The sequence below is a fragment of the Myotis yumanensis genome, unplaced genomic scaffold (assembly GCF_028538775.1).
Source record: "Myotis yumanensis isolate MYYU_CA2020_CCGP unplaced genomic scaffold, mMyoYum1.0.hap1 SCAF_11, whole genome shotgun sequence".
NCBI lineage: Eukaryota > Metazoa > Chordata > Mammalia > Chiroptera > Vespertilionidae > Myotis > Myotis yumanensis.
Genome location: NW_027223762.1, coordinates 12,665,384 through 12,685,512, shown reverse-complemented (window position 1 = coordinate 12,685,512; position 20,129 = coordinate 12,665,384). Strand labels below are relative to the sequence as shown.

The following is a 20,129-nucleotide window of genomic DNA, read 5'->3' as shown; positions in this document are numbered from 1 at the left end:
CCCCTCCCAGCAAGACAGGCTGGGGAGACAAAAACGGACAGGGTTCGTTCTCCCTTCACCTCCTGGGTGTCCGCCAAGAATAAGGCAATGAATACTCCGGATAAGAGACCTGCGTGTCAATGGAACGCTACTCAGCAATAAAGACGAACGGACTACCGATTCAAACAACAACATGGATGCATCTCAAAATAATTTTGCTGGCTGAAAGGTTAGACAAGAAGGCATACATAGTCTATGATCTCATTTACATATAATTCTAGAAAAATTAAGACTCATCTATAGCGACAGAAAGCAGGTCAGTGGTTGCCTGGAGTGCGGTAGGGGACAGCAAGGGGCAAGAGGGAGAGATTACAAAGGGGCACAGGGAAAATTTGGGGGTGGTGGATGTGTTTATCATCTTGATTGCAGTGATGGTTTCACAGGCATATGCTGGTACAAAACATTAAATTGCAGACTTTTAATGACAGTGTATTGTATGTCAGTTAAACCTTTTTTTTTTTTCAAGTATGTATATGAGAAATTATGTCAGCAAAGAGATACAGCCAATAGAGGCCTCCTTGGAGGAAGTCCTAGAAACAGTTGCTGGTACAGGATGGCCATTTAAAATCTCTGCATGCCCGCAATGAGCTGGGCACGTGGCCAAGCAAACATGACACCTTCCCTGCCCTTGTGTCTCATTTACACACCCAGGGCCATACCCATACAGTCCTGCCATTGGTGGGTACATCAGAAAGCCATAAAGAAAGCCTGACCCGGTTAAAGGTGACCACAGAAGTACCCATAACCTTTTAATAGGTTCAAGATGTGACGAGGGGAATTCATGGGCGAGAAGTTCACATGAGCACTAGGGGAAGTCAGGAACGCCCACTTCCTCCTCTCTCCCCAGCCATGTTCTTCAGGCTCAGAGCACGTCCCACCTTCCCTGTGAGCCTTCTCTCCGCTGAGCTCATGCGTCCACACCGCCTCCATTTCCTTTTCCATCTCGGTGCAAAGAGCCCTGCTCTTGGAGTTACGGACCCGGGTTCTCCTTTCAGTTTTGCTACGAAGTTGTTGCGTGAGCTCACTCAAGCTACCCAACCCTGCCAGGGCTGAATTTTCCTCAGCTTTTACACGAAGGGGTTGGATGCATGATTTCTGGGGTCCCTTCTGCATCTGTATTGAGACTGCCTGGTCCTCACTGCCTGGTCCTACACTTTTCTATTCTCTTGGTTGGGCTCCTAAGTACAAAACCATTTCAGTCTGCAATGTTGCCGTATGCAACATTTCCCCCCAAAAGTTACTTGTTTGTTTCACTGGACAGTAAGCCCTTTGTAGGGAGGGAGTTCACCTTTTGACTTTTCTGTGTATTTTGGTAACCACCTTGGAGCAGCAGTAAAATAGAAAAGGCAGTGAGAGAAGTGAAGCGAGAAAGGGGCTAAAATGTCAACAGACTGAAGAATCACCTCCAGGTTAATGAAGCCTGGGCTGTAAATTATAATGAAACAACAACGATGATGATGATGATGGTAATAATAATAATAGTTATAACAGCAGTTAGATGTTGACATCAGGACCCCACGAAGCCCAGTTTTGTTTTGTTTTTTTCAGATAAATTAGTTCCTCTTGCTTATGACGTTGAGGAACTGACATGGCTTCCTGTGTCTCAGGGCCGCACCGAGCGTGGGGCCCTCCTCACTAGACTGAAAGGAAGGCTCCTGTAAACACCGTGAGTCAGGGCAGCGTCGTTTCCTTGGTGATCTGAGCGCAGCAATCCTGCTAAAAGGAAACACCCAGCACATTCGGTGCAGAAAATCAAAGAACTCTGCCAGGCATTTCAGCTTTAATTATCTGGATTATTGTCAACAACAGAAACCTGAGTGAAAACAAACAACTACCATGCTGTTCCCGGGCCGCACACCTCACTCCCTAATGTCACAATAACAGCCTTTTCAGATTCCACACTGGAGGATCTGAGGTGCGGGGAGGGAGGGAGGCGGGCTGTCCACGGGGTCACACACCGAGTCCCTGAGAAATTCGCTGAACCTCTGCCGGGCAGGGAGCTAAAGGCCCCGAGCCAGCCAGGTCTGATCCTGGGTCCTCTGATAACGTTCGATGATAAGCTTGGACCATTTGGGAAACTTTCTAAGCCTCAGTGTCCATCTTGAAGGGTGTGAGATCACAGGAGACCACCCACGTGAGGGCCAGCGCAGGGCCAGGCACACAGAAGTGCTCCGAGCCTGGCAGCGATTACTGCTCACCTGGGGCCAGGCTCCCAGGTCCCGCCCTCCACTCTCCCTCCTGTACCCATGTCCACTCACCGAGCGCTGGCGCCTTCCACGGCCACATTCAGTCCTGCCGTCTCCTCCTGGGTGCCGGTGGAGAATCCGAGGATTTGAGGATTGAACTTCTTGAGAATGTCTTTTAAGAGGGAGAAAGCAGACAGCACAGGTGAGTGGGAGGTGGATGTGCAGCGTTGGGGCACAGGTGGGGGCAGGGCGGTTTGGGGTCTTTTCGGGGCTGGTGGACTTCCCTCCTTGCAGATGACTCCCCTGCTGCTGCTCAGGGGAGGCCCTGGCCCCAGCGAGGGGTTGTTGCGGCCACCGTGATGGTACTTCTGCGTGTTGCTACTTACTGGGCAGTGTGGTGTGCGTCTCCAAGACCCCATCCCCTCCAGCGCTGGGGAGAGAAACACATCTGTTCAAACCGCCCGACCGGCTGCGCCACATGTCGTCATATTTCTGAGTCAGAACCAGAGAGTCTGCCCCCGGTACGGGATTCCCGTCACCCTGAGGACCAACGTGAGCACCAGGTCCTTTGCATCTCGGTGCCGGGCCATGGAGCCTGGCCTCGTCTCCGTCTCCACAGGGCTAACAGGGAAGCACCACTCATAGCCTCTGGGGGAGTGTCACCCAGAGAAATGAAGCGGAGAACATCCTCACCTCCAGGACAGTCCCCGCCAGGACACGAGCTGGTCACTGGAGTTGCCAGGGCGGGCTCCCACCGCTGTCTGCAAAAGGCAAAGAGAAAGCAGGCTGCAGCCCTGGTGGGGGGTGTGTGTGTGTGGGGGGGGGGGGGGGGGGGAGGGGGGGGGGGCTGTGCCCTCGTGTAGCAGCCGGGGCCTGGATTGACCTTTTCTGAAAATGTACCAGCTTCTCTCCAGGCCACTTAACCTCTGAGTTGTCCTGACTCCTCAATCCTCTACATACAACCAGCAACCAAGTCCTAGAAGAACCAAGATCCTTCCTTCCCACACTCTCTAGCTCCCACCTCTTTCTTGCTGTTCCCTTTGCCACATTCTGAGGTGAGACGGTCATCTTCTCGCTGTGGACAACACTCTAACCTCCGACCTGACCCCACGCTCTCCAGTGCCTGCTCCCTTCTCACCAGCTGTCCGGCTGCTCTTCTGAGCTCACCTTGTCTTCGCACCTCCCCTTGACCCTGACCTTTCAGTGGGTCTCCCTTACCCACAGGGTCAGAGCCAAACCCCTTTACCAGCTTCCTGAGTTCACCATAACCTGGTTTCCACTTTCCTTCCTTCACGCACTTGCTCCTTTCCTGTCCACACAAATCTCCAGGTCTAAGCAAACTGATCTGAAACAGGAGGGCCTTGGACCCGTGTTGAATTCATTCTCTAAGACCCTTGCCAGTTTTTATCTCCTTTATAAAACTTTCTCAAAATGCCCTATCTCAAAAAAGAGAGAGGAATTCCTCTTCAAAACTTATAAAAATAATGCGTAGTCACCATAACTAGTGAAATGATGCAAAGGTTTTTAAAAATTAATAATCTACCCCACCTTATAATCTTGCCCCATCCCCTCTTCACCCCTGACCCACATACACACGCCACCAAAGCTAATCATACCAAAGTTAAAACACATTCACACACCTGGGGGGAAGTTGTTTGTTTTTACAGAAATAAATATCTGTGTTTTTTTTAAAAAAAGGCCTGTATGTCATCTATATGATTATGTAGCTTCTTCTGTGTACATTCCTTGCTTTCCCAGTTGAATAGATTTCATGAGGGCTACGGCTACGTCTCATTCTTCTTTCCTCTCAGAATTGTTAGCAGAGTGCACACAGCAGTAGCTAAATAGTTGGCTAATAGGATTCCCTTAGTGAAACTGTGCTATGTGCAGGAATTGGGCTCCCTCTGCCCCAAAGAACACATCTTCAAACGGTGTGAGGGGGCGCTGGGAAGGGGTGGGTAAGACCACCACTCTGTGAGTCAGGTAGATGGAGGTGAGTTTCCTGATACAGGCAGGCAGGTTTGGCTGAGTACCTTAGCAGAGACAAAATGCTTGGGGACAATGGGGAAAGGGGTATGTGTAGGTATATGGCTTCTCCCTGGGGAGGCGGTGTTTGAGCGAGACTGCGGAAGGGCAGAGGGCAGAGCATTACAGATTGCCTGGTGATGTCTTGTGGCTGCCTGGCTGTGTTTTGGTGCCTGACACAGGTAGGTTCTCACTAGTGCCAGCTAAATGCAGAGCCGGTGCGGAGGAAGAGCTGATTCCGCACAGGGCTTGGCGGGTGCCCGTGCCTGGCACAGCTCAGTACTCACAGTTAGCGAGTCACCCAGGGCTGCCACCACTTTGATGTCTCCTGGTCGGAGCTCATGGACTAGGATAGACAGGCAAAAAGACGGATGGTCAGGGCGGAGGTCTTTCTTTTAAAGCATCAACTTGACTAGAAATCTGAGATTCTGCTGTAGTCCCATAGGTCCCCACTACACTACTTCCAGCCTAGGGCCTTAGCAACTTTGCCTCTTACATGATTAGAGCAGGGGTCCTCAAACTTTTTAAACAGGGGGCCAGTTCACTGTCCCTCAGACCGATGGAGGCCCGGACTATAGTTTAAAAAAAAAACTATGAACAAATTCCTATGCACACTGCACATATCTTATTTTGAAGTAAAAAACCAAAATGGGAACAAATACAATATTTGTATTTGCATGTGGCCCGCGGGCCGTAGTTTGAGGACCCCTGCATTAGAGCAACCAAGGCACTGAAGGGTAACGACCTTGATGGCCTTGTCCATCCTGAGAGGAGCCGGATTCCCACTGGAGCGGTCCAGGAAAGTCCTAGCTGCGGGGGTCATGAGTGTAGGCAGAGAGGACCCCAATCCCCGAATGGCCCTACCTCCCAGGGCAGGGAGGCCCGAGGGCCTGCCCCTGGGACTAAGTGGACCCGAGAAGTGTGATTTGTGGAGAGGCCTGGGAGCCCAGCAGGGGTTGCAGGCCAGCTATTCTCCAGTGACACCAGATCTAGGACCGCATTGCGTGGGAATCGGCGAGGCCTGCCCAAGGCTCCAGGATGTGCTTGCAGGGTCTCCCACCACCTGGACACTTAACAAGGCCCTTGAGTGAAGTGGGAAATGACGTTTCACTCACCCGAGGTGGGAACACTGTTGGACGGAGTCCACTCCATACACAGGAAGTCACTACCCCAGTTCTAAATCAACAGGAGGAAAGACACAACGCCCAACACTCATTGTGCAGGGAAGTTAGCTTCAGCCGAGAACTAGCTAAGGAGCGTTTGGTGGCGGCTAGAACTATGTCACTGTAGGGGGTCATGTGAGGGAAGGACCTGTTAGCTGTAAATGGTCTGCGACAGAAATGAGAGAGGAGAGAATGGGTGCCTGCCCATCCCTATGCACAAAACACATAATGGTGGGAACACACACAGTCTTTTCCATCTCCACTCTCTCCACTCCTAAGTGGAGCCGGCACTCCTACCGAAGCAGGGGAGAAACAGCGCAGTCCTTCACACTACAGGGGGTTTCCCAGAGAACACATTTCTGGACGCCTAATAGGAGATTCCAGCTGGGTTTTGGTATTGTTATTTAACATTAAGCTAATGGACACTAATTAGGATGCCAGAGCCGAAACAATAATTAGTTAGAATATATTTAGAAAAAGAACATGACATTTTTACAATTGCAGAGTCCCTGGTTTCTGCATATACTTTTCTTGCACATGTGTATATGTTTTTGGATATTTAACTTAATAGCCAACCATTTCCTTGTACGTGTAAAAATTAATGCCTATAACCTGGGTACTTTTAGTCAAATTCCTTCTTTCTTCATCTCTAAAATACAGAGCACCTTGCCCTGGCCGGGTGGCTCAGTTGTTAGAGCATTGTCCAGATATGCCAAAGTTGTGGGTTCAATCTCTGGTCAGGGCACATACCAGAAGCAACCAATGAATGCATCAATAAGTGGAACAAAAAATCTCTCCCTCTTCCTTCCCTCGCCCCCTCTCAAATCAATAATAATAATAATAATAATAATAATAATAATACAGAGCACCTTTTCCAGGTGCTGGAGGAAGGGATGGGTGGGAAGCAGAGGGCATAGAAATGACCAGTATCAGCAAGCTGGGGGAGAAACAGAACCTCCTCCCCAGAGGTGCAAACACCTGCATATCTCCAAGATGGCCTGAGGGACAAGCCCAGTGCTGAGCGCATAGTAGGGCTCCACAAACAGGCACTGACTAGTTGGCTAATTTGGAAGCTCATTTCTTCTGTTTTAATCAGGTGATGACGAAGACAAGCCTTCTTAAAAACACTCTTCTCACCAGGGAGCAAACTGAAGCTTCTTTTAAAAATTATTTGCTTAATTTGATATAACTCAATTTATTCCAAGGAACTTCTCAATTCATCACATGCACAGATTCCTTCTTCTGTGTGGATGTTCTACTCAAGTCAAGAATGTGTTTGTTGTGCCTATGACAAATATTGGGGGACATTTTAAAAAATGTTCTATTGCTGTGAGTACTTCAGAACTATCTCAGCCAGCTGCTGAGCCAGAGACACAGTTGGGGTCTGTCACAGGGAGAACCACACACTGCAGTGTGCCCGGGTACCCTGGTGTCCTGTGAAATGCAGATGCTGATTCAGTAGGACTGGGGTGATGTCCAGGACTTCGAATTTCTAATGAGTTCCCAGGTACTATTGATGTTGCCTGTCTGTGGCTAAAATAGCAAGCTATTGAAAAAAACCACACCTTCTAGGCCTGGGTTTCGAACTCTTCTAGCAGCAGAAGCAAAGACACATAAGACAGAGGACAGGCCTGGTGTGGTCCAGGATCCTCTAGGCCAGTGGTTGGTAAACTGCGGCTCGTGAGCCACATGCGGCTCTTTGGCCCCTTGAGTGTGGCTCTTCCACAAAATACCGGCTCTTCCACAAAATACCGACATCTGCGCATGGACCACGAAGTTTCAATAGCACTGTATGTGTGCGCCTACTCGTGGTATTTTGTGGAAGAGCCACACTCAAGGGGCCAAAGAGCCGCATGTGGCTCGCGAGCCGCAGTTTGCCGACCATGGCTCTAGGCCATCTTTGGAGTAGTAATCCTTAAAGCCGTGGGCCCTGAGTCCTTGGGATTCCTCAAGAGCCATTACGATTACCTGGAACCCAACCAGCCTCGGGACCCACCTAGATATGCATCAGCTTCCTGTTGGGCCCGGCCCCTGGAATTGGGATTCTTTCTACTCGGCTTGGCTTTCATCTTTCAGGAAGTCAATGGTACATCATACCTATTGCCTCCCCTTCGTCCTTTGAAAAACTGAGTTGCCTAATCAGAATGATGTTTGTACAAAGGTCAAAGAAAACTGATCCATGGGCACTTCCTCTTGTTGGCTGCTATTGTCAGGTAAGCACCGGAGAACATGTTAGGACAATCCTGGAAGTCTGTGGTTCAGGCGATTTTTTTTTTTTTTTTACATTTCCATTTTCAGTATGTAAGAAGGGCACATTTCTGCTTAAGCTAACACTTTGAAACCTGCATCCCACCCGAGTCACTGGCAGGTGGAAATGGTTTGTCCCTGAGAGAGGCGGACATGCGTCAGGAGTTACCTCGATGGCTGGCTTGGTGGGGTATGTGTAGTTACTGTTCCGCAGGGTCCTCAGGAAAGGCTCATTCTAAGAGAGGAAAGAAACCACAAGGAGAGGTTATCTGACAACATCAGAGGTTGCTCTGGAAAGATAAGAACTAATAATCCTGTCCTCTAGATTTATTTAACGTGAGTTTTCTGCACTCAAATAGGAAGAACTGTGTAAACATCATTTTGTTCATTCCCTAGAGGGGTTTTCATATCATCTTTGGCAAGGGATAAAGGAAAGGCCTAAAAAAGGGTCATGTATGTATGTTTTATTCAGGGTTCTAAGAACATCTCCCTAATCATCACACTGATCTGTTTTCTTTCCTTTATAATTTCTCTGGCAAGAGATTCATATTATAGCAATTTTTTCTTTTATAAAAAGAGTTATGATTATCAATTTGCTTTTAATGTCTTCTTCCCCCTTCATTTCAGAAGAAACATGCTCTCTTCCATTCTGGCCCTGCCACTGCCTCTCTTACATCCTGATCCCATTCACACCATCACGTTCCTGCCCGGCATCAGATCTGAGTTTGCAGACCCTGAGACCCCCATTTTATAGATGAGGAGCAACTGAGGCCCAGAGTGAGCGAGGGATCTGCTCCAGGCACAGAGCAAATAGTGAGTGAGAACAGGGCCTGACCTGACTGGGCAGGCCCTGCTGACCAGGACTGGCCTGGTTTCATTCCTCACACTGTCAGGCCCTGGGTGGTCAGACATGGAGGAAGAGGAAGACAGGGACTCAGCAGACACCTTGAAGGATCGAATCTACATGTGCCAAAGTCTCAGCCCCCGACACGGGCCCTGGCTCCCTGGGCACCACACACGTCTCTCCTTCCTCCTGAGTGTCAGCGTTCCTGCTGACACATGGGCTGGAGGAGTACTCAGGGCCAAGGGCAGGAAGTGCGCCCCGGACCACCTGCAACAGTGCGAGGAAAGAGGCCCCACGCAGGCGTGTCACCGTGGCTAACCAGGCTTGTCTCCGGCTAATGTTGTTTAGCATCCCCCGAACATTCACCATCATGAGGGCAACCTGGGAGCATTCTATACATAACTGGCCCATTTTCATTGAGCCCCCCTGTGTTCAGAGCACTGTGCCAAGTGCTAGGATGAGGGGAGGATAGAAGGAGGTGTCCAACCCAGCTGGACAGAGCGCGTGAGAAGCTGCCAGGCGGCGGTGAAACGTCAAAGAATCCTGGGCCATAGTGCAGTGAGTGGTGAGGAATGGTCATAAGATCTGGGGATGTACCGTTCTCAAAGACCAGACCAGTGCGGGGTGGGTCTCTCGTTAACATTCTCCCCCCCGCTTCAAGGGAGCCCTGCCTGGGCCTAGGGTCTGGGGCCTGGAGCTAGTCCCAGAGTGGTAAGCACAGAAGAACCAGAGGGCAGAGACACACCCTGCTCTCCTGGAGGTGCTGAAAGTCAAACTGGAGAGTGTGTCTGGTCATACGCTCCAAGGGTTGGGAGAGGAGCCAGAGAGGGACAACTGAGTCAAAGGGTCAAAGGTCAGGGAGACACTGGGATTCAGCAGGGAGTGAGGCCAGACCAGGAACAATAAGAACAGGTCCAGGGCAGCGGCAGACGGGTGGCCGGGCGCCCAGGGCTTGTTTTATTGACCAGAGGCTGCTGGTACGTGCATGAGTCAGAGTGGCTTACAGGCCTGGGGTTGAGCAGATGCCTCGGAAGAGAGAGGCCATCGTTTGATCTGATTGGCTCTCTTCGGCTCCGTTGGGAACACTAGTGAGCAGAAGGTGAAGCCCTTTAAATTCCAGCACAAGGAAGTCTTTGCAAAGATGGTGTGGCCTGCCTGGGGGTGGGGGCAGAGCCAGGATAGCCACCTGACGTGAGTCAGCACCATGCGTCAGAGGCTTCGGGAAAAGGTCACGTTCGTCTTGGCTGTGTCACCAGGTTTAAAGTTCCACCGTGAAGGAGTGGTGCTTCTGGCTTTCTGTCTGTGCTGCTCAGACCAAACCAGCGTGTACAGGCAGGTCTGGGCACCCCCCCGGAGAGGGGCCGTGCTCCAAGGAGGCATGCCTAGTCCGTGAGGCAGGGCTGGCGAGGCTGCTCTGCCAAAAACGGTTCAGGGAGAAGATCAGGGAAGGGTGGTAGGAGGAGGAGGACATAGCAGCCATGACCTCTGACATCCCATCCCATCCCAAATGGGCTGGCTCATGAGCTACTAGGCTAGTTTCACAACCTGTTCAGGAGTAGCCACTGCCCGGAGAGTACAGAAGTGTAAGTAGAGGCTGTGGTGATGCCTTGGGAGGGATGTGGTAGAAGAATTCATTTATCCAACGAGAATCACATCAACAGTACTCCACGGCCCTCCTGCTGAGACCCTGTGGTTACAGAATTCTCTGTTGTTTTATGATGGGAAGGTAGGACCAGATGACCTTTAACATGCAAAGTGCTAAGGATCTGAACAGGGTGTGTGTGTGTGGCTGGGGGTGGGGGGGAGGGTGGGGGTAGGGGGTGGGTTGGGAGGATGGTGGTGGTGGGAATGGAAAGCAGGGGCAGGTGGGAGGGGCAGGGAAGACTCCTCTCAGGCAGGGTTCCTGCCTGAGGTTCCGTGCCTTAGAATGGTGGAAACCAGGCAATGACAGAAACAGGAAAGCCCTAGGGAGCACAGCGTTTGGGAAGACAGATGTTTAGCTCCTATTTTAACGCTTCATACGCAAAAATTAGCTTTTGAATGAGAGCTTGTTGAATTTGAGGTGATGGTGAGGTCAGGGTGGGATCAGGAGGTTTAGAAGTCCAAAGCACTCAGAAGGTAACAGTGTCCCCCATCTGTCATTCAAAATAGAAACACCATGAAACAGTACACGTAATGGAATCCAACAAACCTCCGCTTTTTCAAAAATAAAAGACTGGATGTGATATCGCTGGGAATCATTTTGGTTTCTCTTTCTCTGCCTCTCTCTGTGCATCTCTCTGGTTTCCCTGCGTAGCTGATACCCTGACCATCCCTTTAGGCTGCCGTCGGAGTAACCTGACAGCATATGGAGCATCCAAGGGGAAACAGCTCTCAAGGGTTAGACACACAGAGGGGAGTTTGGGAAAGAAAGAAATGAAGACACAGACTGGCGCGTCTCATGCAAAGAAAATTAACAGGAAGCCCTGGAAATGGACAAATCTCAGAGTGAGGGGATGGGGAGAGAGAGATGAGAGAATAGGGCTGAGACACAGTTGGAGAATGTCCACACTTTCAAGGCTGGAAGAAGAGAAGAGGGACATTAAAAGAGACAAGTGCCTTGGCTGGATGGCTCAGTTGGTTAGTGTGTCATTCCCAAAAGCCAAGGTTGCGGGTTCGATCCCTGGTCAGGGCACATGTGAGAATCAACCAATGAATACATAAATAAAGGTAACAAGTCAATATCCCCCCATCTCGCTCTAAAAAAAATTCAATAAATAAAATTTTTAAAAGAGATAAGAAGGGGCAACAACTAGAAAACAGAACAATGGGGTGCTTTTGCATCCAGGAAACTCATGGAGTTTCTGTCAAATGCTTAGAGAGAGCAAGATGAGTAAGAGCTTAGAAAGGACTGGGATGGTCTTCAACTGCTTTCTTCCAAGTCCGAGGAGCCACCGCCAGCTTCCTGAATTAGGGAAGGAGTGGGAAGAGAGGTGATGCAGGCCGTAAGAGGCCCATAGTCACAGTCCACACAGTGGCTATTGAAAAGCTGGCTGTGAAATCATTTGTCCAACCCAAAAGTCCATTAGAAATCCATGGAGTGTTAAGGGCCCGACCTGGCCGGACAGAATACACTTGCAGTTGCCTGGGGCAGGGGAGGAGCAGGGAGGAGTCTGAGAAAGCTCCCCATTGCTCGCATCCCTCCAGACTGGGTCCTGCCTGTCGCCTCTATGTTTAGACACAGCTAGGACTAAAATACGTGCTGCCTGGCCTGTCAGCTCACACCGAGATGCTGGTGGACTTTATATAGCTCCCAGGCACATGGGAGGGAGCAGATGGGACCTGAGGAACACAGCATGCTACATTGCCTGGTGCGGTGAAATGGGGCTAGCTGACAGATGGAGCCTTTGGGAATGGGCCCTGGGGTTGCCTGGCAACCGCTTCTTCCAGGCTGGGCTTTTAGGGCTCCAGGAGGTTGGATTTGCTCTCCTCTGCTCACCCAGGCCCAGCCAGGCTCTGCACAAGAGGAGGAGCAGAGCCCACCGTGGCTTGAGTGTTGGTGGAGCGGTGCCCTGTCGGGGCTCCTTGCCTGGTCTGGGTGGGGCAGAGAGTGGCAGAGGTCCCCTTGAGGCCCATGGTGACCCAGTGCCGAGGCTCCAACCTGGTACTTGACAAATGTTTGTGGGGAGGAAGAGCCATGACAGACCCCTGGAATGGGCTGTTATTACTCTTACTATTTAATGGAAGGTTGAATGGGCAGAGTGGACATCCGTGGCTGATGCTCAGTATGACCATATGGGTAGGAATAATATTGAAACATTGTTCTGAATCCCCAAGTACCCCCACTACAGAGGTGGCCTGGCTCCTCCCCTAGGACCCCTGGGCCATGCTCAGGACTTAGCATTAAACCATTTACACCTGGCACAGCAGGGTCCTCTGGGCTCCCAGCCTTTTGGCCAGCAGCTGGCCTCTGAGTGGAGGCATCCACGGTGCACTGGTTGTGACATCATTGGACTATCTCCTTTGCTCCAAGAACCAGACCCAGCAACCGAGCCCTCTGCTTCCACTGCCCTCATTTCCGCATTCCTTCTTCCCACCACTCTTGTCCTCCTGACGAGGCTGATGGCACAGAGGCTGAGCCTGGGCTGCAGACTGGGGTGAGGAAGGTAGCAGACAGGGTGCGGGGGTCCCGGGAGGGCTGCCACCCTCTCGGGAGCCCTGGCAGACACATGGGGGAGCTGCAGGGCCATTCCCTGTCCTGCCTGGAGGGTGGGAGCTGGTGATGCAGCCGACCCAGGAGGGAAACCCAGCGTCCCAGATTGGGTCAGGCCCCTCTGCTTCTATTGCCGCTGAGGGCTCTCGGGCCTCGGCCTTATTTGGTTAAAAAGTCATGAGACAGGGCCTAGCAGGGAGAGCTGAAGGCAGTGGGAACATGAACTTGCCCCTACCCAAGCCCCAAGATCAAGTTGAACAACTACGTACATTTCCTCCTTAAAAGGAGCCGAGTCCTCTCCCGAGCCCTCACAAAGGCCACTGCGACTTGCCCTACTCCACACAGCTCCCGGGCTGTCCTCTTGATGCCCTTTCTGCTGGAAACTCCCAATTCAGGCCCTACAACCACTAACCACAACTTCTGACCTGCTGGCTTCTCCTTGGCCTCCACCTGCAGTCTGACTTTCCTCTCTGCCCCACGTGCCGCTGCTACAATGAACCTTGTCATCCTTCTGGCTTCCTGACTCCCCTGCTCAAGAATCCACCTTCCCCACCCTCATCCTCAACCCAAAGAAATACGTGCTTCTCCCCTTTCCATTCTCATCCGCTTCCTTCCGTCCTCCAAAGTCCATCTGCTTCCAGTTGATGGGCAGACGGGCAGGGAGGAAGCTGGGGAGGAGCATGAAGCGGGGAGGGCGAGGTCAGCGCTCTGGGCTGCTGGAGATGAATGCGGCAGGTCCCCTCTCATTACCTGCGTGGGGCAGGAGAGGGGCATATCTGCTGTCAGGTCCAGGGTATCCGTTTTCCTTCCTAGTGGTTCCAGCTGTTTGGGGAAGGAGAGAGAGATACAGGTGTACTCATTTGTTTGCACGGAAATGAACATCTCCCTGCGTGGGAAAGCTTTGGCTTCCACTCCTGGCTCTGCCACTTGCCAGCGGTGTGATATTGGGCAGGTCTCTGAGCTTCTCTAGGACTCAGCTTCCTCATACATTCATGATACAGCAGGGCTGTTGAGAAGCCTTAATGAGGCAACATGGCGTAAACTGCCCAGCCTAGTGCCCGGCACATAGAAGATGTGGAATATCCGTGAGGGTTCTGCTTTGCAATCATGTCAGAGCCCCTCAGCGGCACAGAGGAGAGGGTGTGGCTGCTCCTGGGTCTTCAGGACTCTGTATTTTCAAGTCCATAGACATGTACAGCTGTGCCAGCCACTGCTCCTCTATACCTTGTTGGCCAAGGGAGGCCAAGAACTAGCTCCAATCTAGGGGGGCTGGTGCTTTGCTCTAGACTAGAACCTCAGAGACACGGGGACACCTCGCTTTACCATATTGGCCCAAAGGGCTCTGGAGAGCTGGGAGTGGAATTTCTGACTTGGGTGGATGCAGTCGGGGGCGAAGAAAGACATATCCAAGCGCCCATCCTGGAGGAGAGAAACAGACTTCCTCAAGATCCTGCTGGCCCAGAGGGTGGAGAGGGAGCCACAGCTGACTGGTCTGACCCCTGATTGACCCCTCAACACCCTTCTCACCTGGGGGTGTTCTGAGCCACTGGTCAGGGCCTGATCACCTCAAGAGGGAGATCAGAGCAATCCCACAGATCAATAGCCTTGGGTGACCCCAAACCCCATTGTCCTTCTGGCCCCACAATTTCCCTTATTTAACAAAAAAAAGTATCATATTTGTTTTTAGGCAAATCGGTGTGATGCCCTAGCCCAGTGGTCGGCAAACTCATTGGTCAACAGAGCCAAATATCAACAGTACAATGATTGAAATTTCTTTTGAGAGCCAAATTTTTTAAACTTAAACTATATAGGTAGGTACATTGTTATTAACTTAATTAGGGTCCTCCTAAGGCTTAGGAAGAGCCACACTCAAGGTGCCAAAGAGCTGCATGTGGCTCACGCGCCGCAGTTTGCCAACCACGGCCCTAGCCCATGCCATGCTTGGGGGAATGAGATCTAGTCCCTAAGGAAGTCTTGACCAGCCAGCTGGGAAAGGCTACTTCCCAGCCATTGACCAGATGGTCCGGTGAACTTGGTGGGGAGAATGGGGCCCACCCTCAGGGCAGGCCTGGGCAAAGCCAATACCAGGGCAGTGTGCCAGCTTCTGCTTTCTTGAGGCACTCAAGGTTGCTCAAAGCTCCCTCCAGTTAGGTGAGGCCCTTAGGTTGGACACCTAGGTGGACAGAAGCAAGTCCCCACCCGGGTCCACTCACAGCTCTTCTGCTCAGAGTGGGAGTGTCAGGTGCAAAGCAAGCCAGGAGTGGAAACTGAATACCCAGAGCCCTCCTTTATGAGTTTAGTGCCATGTGTATGTGGCAGAAAGGGAGTATTCTGGAGCCGGACATGTTCAAAACTTACTTCTGTGTCCTGTATTTCCTATATGATTTTAGGAAGGCTACTTCACATCTCTGAGCCTCGGCTATAGGGGGATAATAAAACTCACCTCAAAAGGTACTTGTGGCAAGCACAGGGCCTGGCACATAGTAGATGCTCAATAAAACTGAGGCTGCTTTCCCACATCAGGCTGGTTCTGAGAATGCAGCTCAGCTGTTGCAGGAGGCCGCTCTCACCAGACCTGCACCTGGAGAGCTGCCCGTGTCTTTCCCACTTTATTCACTCTCGTGGAAGCATGTGGCATTTCTGCCTTGAATTTCCTCTTCCCTCCGGGAGCCCCATGGGGAAGGGCAGGGACGTACCTCCAGGATGGGGAGCCTGGTGTTGTGGAAGAAGGGCTGCAGCACCACAGAGAAGTCCTCCCGCGTGTCGTAGCGGCCTGACTCCACCAGCTCAAGCATGCTGCTCTGGGGACACACCCATGGGTGCCTTCAGCACAGGCCCTACGTGGCCCAAGAGCCCACGGGGCCAAGGGTGGGCAGAGCTCCACCTCCCTGGGAAATGGGGGTGGTGGTGCTGCCTCAGCCCTTCCCTTGAGCTGAGCAGGCAAACACATTTGATTGCAAAGCTCTTTCCAGAGAATTGGAAACAGGTTGGGCCACCTTTTTGTTTTGCTTCTAAGTGAACTGCAAGCTCTGAAGGGCCAGGCAGAAAGTCCCACAAGGAATAGAAGCCTGGGAAGAGTCTCCAAAGAGCCCCCAGGCTGGGGACCTGCAGCTGCTCCACCTGTTCAGGAGGTGAGGGGGCAGCTGGGCCCCCAGGTGCAGGGGAGTGGGAGGGGGTCCCATGGGGCATCCAAGGTTTTTGTCCTCCTCAGGCCAAGCGTTGGGCCATGGGGCTTTGCCACCTAGATGCCTTTGGACTGACTCCAACCAGGTGCCTGAGACGCCTCAGCCAGGTGGGGCGGAGGAAGGGGCCTCGATGGTGAAGTCCCCCCTCAAACCCTGATCAGCTCTTCTCTCCCCTGTGTGCCTCCCTCCCCTCGGGGGCTCTGGGCTGGTGTGTTCAGTGAGTGTGGGGACAACACACCACATGGTGCCCTTCTTGTCTCACCTGGTAGGCTCTGGTGATGGCTTCCAACCTGGCCAGCTCCGGGGAGTTCTCCCGAGGGGTCAGCACGCAGTTACACAAAACGCTGCACAGAGAGGGAGGCAGGAGGGCCCGGAGCCGGGGCTCTGGTCAGGGGCGGGTTCCGCTGCACCAGCAGCTCACTGAGCCCCGGGCTTAGGAGCACCTGTGCCTGAGGCTCTGACGCACGTGCTGAGGGGTGGGTTTCAGGCCTGACCCAGAGACTGGATAAGGTCCCAAGGGTACATGGATGAGCACCCTTTTGTAAGAATAGAGCCCAAGTAGTGCTCTGCAGGCGCTGGGCCGGAAGCAAATGGATTTAGGCAATGACAGTGCAAGGTTTAATTTTTATAAATAAAATATGCCTCCTTTGGTATTGGGCCTCCCATGCTCAGGCCCTCAGACACCTCCTTAGCTGGCACTAGTGCCCAGTGTGTCGTTTATTTTGTCATGAATTATTTCATGCCCATAAAATGCACTTCATGTTATCAGCCCAGGTGGCGTGGCTCCGTGGTTGAGTGTTGACCTATAAACCAGGACGTCATGGTTCGATTCCCGGTCAGGGCACATGCCTGGGCTGTGGGCTCAATCCCCAGTGGGTGGGGGAGGGGGTCATGCAGGAGGCAGCTGATCAATGATTCTCTCTCATCACTGATGTTTCTATCTCTCTCTCTCTCTCTCCCTCTCCCCTCCTTTCTGAAATCAATTTTTAAAAAAGAGAGAGATACTATCTCTAAAGCACTCAGGACAGTGCCTAGTTCACAGTAAGTTCTGTACAAGTACTTGTTACATAAATAAGTGAACATATAAGGTATCTTCTGCTTCAGTTTCACCATCCCATGCTGTCCCCCCACAGGCTGGGGCACCCCGTCTCTCAAGCACTAGCCTTTGCCCCAGCTGGCCTCTCCCCTGGGGTGCCCCCATATCACAGACACCCTGCTGACACCCTGCGGTTGGATAAGGGGTGTGTCATGGCTCCAACCTCCCAAAAAGGGGTGGTCCTGGCACAAGGCCCCCTTTACAGACTTGGGCACATGAACAGGCCAAGTCACAAAGACCCAAAGGAGTTACCGCTGCATGAGCCAGACCAGGGGTGAGGGCGCCTGCAGCCGAGGGCAGCCAGCACCTGCCTACCTGGCCTGCTGCACTGGGCACTTGTCTGGGTTTCCCAGGAACACCTGCCGCATGACACTGGGGCTCATGAAGTCCACAAGGTTGACCAGGGCCCTGGGCACCTGAGAACAAGGCCGGGGGTAAGAGAGGGGCTCCAGGGGCTCCTCCCTCCAGCTGCTGAGTGGAGTTTGGGGAAGCACCTACACTGGGCTTTCACCAGTGCCGGCCATGCGCCCACATGGCTGCAGTGTGAAGGGCGCCCCCTGGGATGGGATGAGGTGGCAGACCCAAGTCTAAATGCTGCGAGTTCAGCTCCGTTCAGCCATTAGTTAGTGAACCCAAATCTGTCAGCTTTAGTGGGAGAGGTACCTTTGACCATTTCTCTCTAGCCCATTGGTTCTCTGGGTTGCACATTAGAATCACCTGGGAACCTTTTTAAAATCCTTATTTCTGGGCCTCATCCTCCGGAAATTCTGTTTCTTTGTTATGGGGTGGGGCCACAACATTAGTAACAAAGAAACAGAATTTCCGGAGGATGAGGCCCAGAAATCAGGATTTTAAAAAGATTCCCGGGTGATTCTAATGTGCAGCCAAGGTTGAGAACCACTGCTCTGGCCCAACCTGGACTAACTCTGCTGAGCAGGTCTGGACTCAGCTACCTGAGAACTGCCTGGTGGTCAGGGTGGCTTGCCTCCACCGGGGGTAGGGACAGAGCACATTGCTGGGCACTGGACCAGGGAAGGGCCTATTCTGGACACACTGTGTGGCCCAGAATTCAGTGCCCAGCCTGGGAGTCACCCAGCTGCTGCCCCCAGGGAATGTCCCAGGTACAGGTTGGGGGGACAATTAGCACCCACATTGCCTTCCCTTGTCAAGCTGAGATCCTTCTGGGCTGATTCCAAATGCAATGAGGCTTCCCTGTGCGCAGGCCCCGCCTCTAGAAAGGGAAGGAGCCTGCACCTTCTTTCCCGCATCCACCTTCGCCCCCTCCGTGCTTGAGCCGTGCCACCCACCTCTCTATGCAGGGTGTCCAAGGCATTGCGGAGACGGTCAAAAAAGTTGGCTGCAGAATAGAGAGTCTGGGAAGAGACAGGAGGGAGAGGAGGAGCTGGTTAAGAGGAGAGGGCTGGGGCAGAGGTGAAGGCCCCCCTCGGCTCCAGCCCCAAGGACTTGTTCTCCCTCTGGCCTCCAGCTGTCACCAGCTCATCGTTGTAGGAATCTGAGATGAGCAATCACTGTTATCAAAGATGAGCCAGCAGAAGGCTGAAACCTTCAGCCAGAGCTTGCATTCAGGGGCAGAAATAGAGAGTCCTCCTTCTAACTGCTTGGGGGTTCCAGTCTTTTTCTTTCTGAATTTTCAGGAATTGAAAGGGGGGCAGGGTAGAAGCACCATCGATCTGCCACCTGCTACCCTCACACGACCTGGGACATGGAGGTGCAGCCAGAAACCCGAGGGTCATGGGGTAAGGAGTGTGCCCGTGCACACACACAGGTGTGGTTGTGCAACCTGAGGGTCGATTCTAGGGATCGTCCTCCAAGAGGAGCTCCCAAGCCTACAGGTCGAAGTCAGGAGCCATGAGCAGGCCCGGCCCCCATTACCGAATCCGTGCAGTAGTCACATAAGTCACTGCCTCCAATCAGCACCGTGATGACCTTCCAGTCCTCATGGAAATTTACTCTCTGCACAGAGGGAGGAAAATGCTTGATGATTTCCGACAAACAAATGCAAAACACCACAGCGCTAAGACTTCCTTGTCCGCTTGAAATAATAAAACCAGAATCGCAGAGCTGAAGGGATTTTAGGTGTTTATTTATAGGTCCCAGAATCTTAGCATCAGGAGGGACGTTCAAGGTCATGGTGATCAGCCACAAACCTCTCCCCATTGACACAATCTCCTCTGAAGGGTGTCCAACGAGGGCCACCCTACCGCTGCTTGAATGCCTCTAGTGACAGGGGGCTCACTGTTTTCATAGCAGGCCAGTCCATTTGGGGACTTTCGTGGGTTAGGAAATTAGTGTTTAAAAGTAACCCTAAGTCGGACTCACATGATCATCTTTCATCCGCTGCACCAGAGTCTGGACTTGGCTTGTAAGTTCCCTGAAAAGGAAAGGAAATGGGTCCTGTTCAGGAACAGTGCCCGGGTTTTCCCTCCTGAAGGGCCTGTCCTGGAGGTTTCCAGGGCAGGAGCCCCACTGCGTGAGCTGGCAGAGGCCCCGCTGCTCAGGGACAGGAGCTCCTTGCCTGTTCTGGAGAGTTATCACAACCAATAACCCTTTGAAAAGCCAATGGAGTATTTGTCCTAAAGCTGTAGTCAAAGGAACTGCCAATTATGATTGTTACTCATCATCTCCTTTCTAGAACCACGGTGCAAAGCGCCTTTCAGGATTCCATGCTAGGAAACAACGTGTCACCTTTGAAGGACTGGTTGAGCTCCTGAAATTAGATCTTTGGAGCTTTGGCACGCTTCCTCTTTTTGCCCTGGCTGCCAGGAAGCTCACAGTGTGATGCTCAGGCCCAGGAACTATAAAATGCTCCTCCTGACAGAGTGGTTTCCTCTCCCCCAGTGGCTGTGGTTTTTCTCTTAAGTATACGTTATTTTAAAAAATAAACTTATCTAAATGCTTTTAGAAATAAAAGGGGAATAAATCACACTGCACACGGGTGCGGGCTTATAATTTACGAAAGGACTGGATCCCGGGCATCCCGAGCTCCCACGAGTTCAGGGTCCTATGGGATGGATCCACAGCACCGTGATCTCCTGGGACCCGATGGTGGGCCCGTCTGTCCCTATTCCCATTTCCCAGGCTCAGGAAACAGGTCCGGGGCTGTGCCCATCCACCCGAGGGCATGGGCATCA

General features: G+C 52.2%; 1 protein-coding gene across 1 annotated transcript in view; it reads right to left on the bottom strand.

Moving 5' to 3' along the window:
• PLB1 (phospholipase B1) overlaps positions 1-20,129 on the bottom strand; it is a 117,907-nt gene that overhangs the window by 16,873 nt on the left and 80,905 nt on the right. The window contains exons 36-49 of the mRNA XM_070428921.1: positions 19,318-19,369; positions 18,871-18,951; positions 18,285-18,350; positions 17,293-17,393; positions 16,144-16,225; positions 15,393-15,497; positions 14,020-14,115; positions 13,447-13,518; positions 7,830-7,895; positions 5,366-5,426; positions 4,538-4,596; positions 2,919-2,986; positions 2,612-2,655; positions 2,298-2,397 (exon numbers count right to left, since the gene is read on the bottom strand). Of these exons, the coding sequence (XP_070285022.1) occupies positions 2,298-2,397; positions 2,612-2,655; positions 2,919-2,986; positions 4,538-4,596; positions 5,366-5,426; positions 7,830-7,895; positions 13,447-13,518; positions 14,020-14,115; positions 15,393-15,497; positions 16,144-16,225; positions 17,293-17,393; positions 18,285-18,350; positions 18,871-18,951; positions 19,318-19,369 (1,053 nt within the window). The remainder of the gene's footprint in view (positions 1-2,297; positions 2,398-2,611; positions 2,656-2,918; positions 2,987-4,537; positions 4,597-5,365; positions 5,427-7,829; positions 7,896-13,446; positions 13,519-14,019; positions 14,116-15,392; positions 15,498-16,143; positions 16,226-17,292; positions 17,394-18,284; positions 18,351-18,870; positions 18,952-19,317; positions 19,370-20,129) is intronic.